The sequence below is a fragment of the Triticum dicoccoides genome, chromosome 4A, assembly GCF_002162155.2.
Source record: "Triticum dicoccoides isolate Atlit2015 ecotype Zavitan chromosome 4A, WEW_v2.0, whole genome shotgun sequence".
In the NCBI taxonomy this organism is placed as follows: Eukaryota; Viridiplantae; Streptophyta; class Magnoliopsida; order Poales; family Poaceae; genus Triticum; species Triticum dicoccoides.
This window is the reverse complement of record NC_041386.1, coordinates 751,007,226-751,012,352: the sequence shown is the minus strand read 5'-3', so window position 1 is coordinate 751,012,352 and position 5,127 is coordinate 751,007,226. Positions and strand designations below refer to the sequence as shown.

Here is a 5,127-nt window from a genome sequence, read left to right as displayed (position 1 = left end):
AGCGACGTCAGCGCCTCCGACTGCTACGACTGCGTCACCTCCGCCGGTCGGGTGGCGGGAACAGCCTGCAACAACAGCAGGGACGTGTCCCTCTGGTACGACCAGTGCTACGTCCGCCTAACCAACCACGACTTCCGCAACTCCGGCGAGGTACGTCTCGGCGACGGTATGGTATGCGGTGGATACGACCAGGCGGTCACCAGCCTTCTCACCGCGACGGTGCAGTATGCGGTGGACAACTCGAGGCTGTTCGTGACAGGGCGGCTAGGGCCTGAACCAGGGTTCCGCAATATCTACTCGGCGGCGCAGTGCGCGGCCGACATGTCGCCGCCGCGGTGCCGAAACTGCCTACAAAGCATCCTGGACAGGAGGTCGACCCCGCACGGGAAAAGGGAGCTGCTCGTCAACTTCGATGGTCTGCTCTGCAGTTTGAAGTTCGAATTGTACCCCTTCTACAAGGGTAGCGCCATGGTCATGTTGCCAACCAAGGCAGCAGCCGCACCGGCGCCGGCGCCCACAGCTGTGCCGGACACTACCAGAGGTCAGTTTTGAGTACCAAGGACCAACACCCAATAAGAGTACCAGCAATGCTACATCTAGGCGCCCAATAATCCTAGACCTACGTAGCCTCCCTACTTACTCTACGCAAACTTCCAAATCTAATACTCTCTGCCCCCCAGATTTTCAGGTGGGTGGGGCAGGCAATTCTTTCTTCCAATCAATTATTGACAAGCCAGCTCTTACGTAAGTTTACCTAGAACTAGAACCGTGCACGTGCGTTGCAACGGGATATAAATCTTCTAATACATTGGTTTGTGAATTATCTGCCTATAAAAATGCGTTTGTGTAACTAAATAATATTAAATTCTACCCATAAATTACCTTATGTTTTGATCCGAAGTTTGATAAGTAATTTAAAGTGAAACTGATTTAGAAGGTAAGTAAATTAAGTTGATTTATTATCGTACAAAGAAGGTTGAACGAAGGGGTGGTGGAAAGAAAGGTGAAATGAGAATCTTACATTTTTTTAAATAGTAGAGATAGATATATTTACGTGGATGTAAGCAAAGCCCCTAGGCACCGGTCGACCAGCCCAATTTGGCCCCTCGCACGCGCACCGTCCGATTTGCCAAGAGCCAACCATTGCATTCCCTCGTCTCAGATCTGATTCATAGTCAATAGCAAATATCCACCTCATCCTCCACATCAGGCTGCACGGCAATGCGTTCGCGGGCAATGACCGGACACTTCTCAAATTAACACAACTACATTTGAATATCTCATACTAGATTTTCAAATTCATAAAAAAGCATAAAAACTGAATAACCTACGTACTACATAGAGATCTAGCTACTCCTCATCGGAGATGTCGACGATCTTCATGCCCGGCTCCGGCAGCTGCAGCTCCCGAGCCCGCGGCTGCTCCGCTCCAGCCTCCTCTGCCTCTATCTCCGCGTCGCGTCAAACGCCGCCTGCTCCTGCCATCTCGTGTGGGTGTGGCAACGGTGTGAGCCGAGCCAAGTGAGAGGAGCTTAAGGAAGATGTAGTCTCCTTCGGGACCGTGGTATGCGTCCGGTCGACATGAGAGTTCTTCTAGGTTGTGTTGCATGTGTGCGTGTGCACCTCCATGTATGTGTTCGAGTCTTTCTGAGAAATAAAGCCAAGATACATGCGTTGGTGCACCACGGCGTTCGTCGCGGGGAAAAGTCATGGTGTATCCTTCGTCTACCTCTGGCTAACGTTTGTGTCGCCGGGAGGAATCTCGGCGTTCGTTGCCGAGGAGGGTTGGTCTGCCCCCAACACTCCTCTTCCTCCTCTAGCTCCGGTGAGTCTGAAGGCAGCTCGACAGCGATGTGGGCGGTGCACCTTGCGTGGAACTCCTCCGTGATCTACCTCCAGCACTCGGCGTCAGCATATCGTACATGGTGATCAGTCGCCGGACCATGGCTATGCCCAAGAGCGGTGGAGAGGAGGCGGACGGGTTCGGGTGGCGGCACAGAGAGGGAGGAGGTGGATGGGCTAGGGTTGGGGTACGTCAGCCGGTTTAAATAGCCAGATTTCGTCTCGGGTGGCGAGCTGGAGCGGCACCATACGGCGTTCACACCAAGATGACGGAGGGGACGTCCATCGGACCGCCGGGTTTTTGGGCGAGTCCGCGTGGGACCCATCGACAGTCCTACATGGCGGAAGCGCCCGCGCGCCCTATATCTGCCCCATATTTGTGGTCGATATGAGGTGTGCCGGGTAGCCCGACCGTTTGAGAAGACTGTCTGGGTCGAAAAATCATGACCCCTCAATGACCAGACGGCTCGTCCGGACGTATGAGGCAGGTTTGGGACGCCTGGCGATAGATGCTCTTATGTGCTTGAAATTACGGATGGGGTGTGTCATGTGTAGTTGAAGGCGGATGACCACTAGTTGAGCGTGTGTTACCGCACTTGCAATTGCACATGGGTGTGTCATGTGCAGCTAGTTGGGCTCGTAACAGTTGCGCACGTGTTATTGCACATGATGTGTGTCAAGTGCACTTGCAACTAGTTGGACCCACACCAGTTGCGCGTGTGTTGCTGCACTTGCAATTGCACGTGAGGTATATCACGTGCAGTTGCGTGGGGCGACGCCCGTGGAAGTAGTAGCAGAGGCTTGTTTTTAAAACAAAAGTTAGATTATTGGCATTTTCTTTTGAAACTGAAACAAAAGATTTGCATTTTTATTGATTAAGGAGAAGAGAATTGTTCGATTAATTGTTGAAAAAGTGAACTAAAATCGATACTACCCAACCCACGTGACATGGAGACCACCGACCAACTTGGTCATCGACGTGGGACACAAAACTGCAAAGAAGAAAGACGTCCGCCGAGGAGTCGCGGCACCAGTTGGATGTCTCATATACAGTTGGATGTGGATGCCCACTGTGCAGCCGGTTAGACACGCTTCAGTTGGGCAAACGTGCTGCTGCGCTTGCGATTGCACATGAAACGCGTCACGTGGAGTTGCAGATTTTTTCTTAGAAATGAAAAAATAGAAATATTAAAAAGATAAAAAGTCAGACCCGCACAAGTTGCGCCCTGTATTTTTGCACTCTCATACAGCCCGTCAAAGACAACAGGAGATATCACCTGCCGCTGGTGTCTGAGTCCCCAGCTTCAGATAAGCTGGAGTATAGTTGAAGACTTGGAATACATTAAATTGACTAGTAAGATATGGATTCCTCAAAAAAGAGAAGTCAGAGATGTGACACATGTCTTTTTTAAACCTGTATTCAATCAAGAGAAAGTCACACATGTAGTCCATGTTCCATTGTTTTTCAATATCCTGCAATGTACTTATTTCTTCGGTACATTTCATTGGCAAAATATTGAAGATTCATATACGACACATATCTCTTTCTTTTGGAAAAACAACTAATGTGGTAGTATTGGGCGACATTGTTTTTACTCATAATGTTATGTTATATTCCAGGTAGCAAGAGGACCTTCAAGAAGATTATGCTAATCGGTATGCTAAAACTTTTGCCATCTTTCCATATGTAATGATTTTAAATATCAGTGGTCCACTAATAGTTTTTCTTCTATGGCAAAATAGCAACTTTAAAATTTATCATGTCTATAATCATTAAAATTTTATTCTAGAATTAAAATTCGAAACGAGCAACTCTCAGTTTCACATAATACTAGACTAATCAATTTATATAATTTAGCTTGTTGATACTTTTGCCGCCATGCACTCTTGCACAAAAATAAATTTAAACTGTCGATGGTCTTCGAAATCATAATTACTGTACTATAGCCTCTTTTTTACCAAATGGAGTAACATATGCTTTCATCTCAGCATTGGCATCAGCAGCTGCAACCTTGCTCTTTCCGTGTATTTATGTGCTAATAAGGCATAGAAAGGGGTATAGACTATGGCTTCTCCTTTGCAAGAAAACTAGCAGCAACAATGAAAATAATTACGAGGCCATGATAGCATCGTATGGATCCCTAGCTCCAAAAAGATACATCTACTCAGAGATAATGAAGGTAACATCTTCTCGCAACTATGAGCTTGGAAAAGGTGGTTATGGTGTGGTTTTCAAAGGAAGACTACATGATGGCCGTCTTGTTGCCGTGAAATTCTTGCATGACTGCAAAGGAAACAGAAGCGAGTTTGTGAATGAGGTTATGAGCATTGGTAGAACCTCTCATGTTAATGTTGTTAGCTTATTTGGGTTTCGTTTGGAGGGGTCAAAACGAGCTCTTATATATGAGTACATGTCCAGTGGTTCCTTGGATAAGTACATTTACTCAGAGAATCCCAAAGAAATTTTAGGATGGGAGAAGCTTTATGCTATAGCAATTGGGATTGCTCGTGGCCTCGAATACTTGCACCATAGTTGTAATACACGCATCGTCCATTCCGATATCAAGCCTCAAAATATCCTTCTAGACAGGGATTTTAGCCCCAAAATTGCTGATTTTGGTCTAGCTAAATTGTGTCATACGAAAGAGAGTAAAGTTTCAATTACTGGGGCTAGAGGAACAATTGGATTCATCGCTCCAAAAGTTCACTCTCGAACCTTTGGAGTGGTTTCGACAAAGTCAGATGTTTATAGTTATGGAATGATGCTGTTGGAGATGGTTGGAGGCAGGAGAAATGTAAAATCAATTGTTCAAAATTCCAGCGAGAAGTATTTCCCAGATTGGATTTATGACCACTTTGCTGAAGATGAAGCTTTACAGGCATGTGATGTAACAAGTGAAACTGCAGAGATAGCCAGAAAGGTGACCATAATTGGCATGTGGTGCATACAAGTACTACCTATGTATCGCCCCACTATAACAAGAGTTCTAGAAATGTTCGAGAGAAGATTAGATGAGCTGGACATGCCACCAAAGCAAAACTTTGGTGACCTAGTGTAAGATATTTCTCTCGTATTTTTGTTTCGTTGTTTTTGTGTGAAATTATCATTTAGCACTAACTTGATCTACTCACTTATCTCTTATTTCAGTGAAAGTTCAGCTCACAATATGGATGTACAAAGTGCAAGTTCCAATAGTACCAGATCTGAGAAGATAAGCCCCGTGAGTTCAAAGATCCTACAACGGCTGCCAACTCTTTGAGAAGATATACAAGGACAACTCTCGT

At 46.2% G+C, this 5,127-nt stretch overlaps 1 protein-coding gene across 1 annotated transcript in view; it reads left to right on the top strand.

Moving 5' to 3' along the window:
* The window catches only part of LOC119284466 (PR5-like receptor kinase), a 5,516-nt gene extending 615 nt beyond the window's left edge, over window positions 1-4,901 (top strand). The window contains exons 2-4 of the mRNA XM_037563572.1: window positions 1-541; window positions 3,463-3,498; window positions 3,832-4,901. The exon at window positions 1-541 is cut by the window's left edge and continues 1 nt beyond it. Coding sequence (XP_037419469.1) covers window positions 1-541; window positions 3,463-3,498; window positions 3,832-4,901 — 1,647 coding nt within the window. The remainder of the gene's footprint in view (window positions 542-3,462; window positions 3,499-3,831) is intronic.
* Window positions 4,902-5,127: the final 226 nt, after the last annotated feature.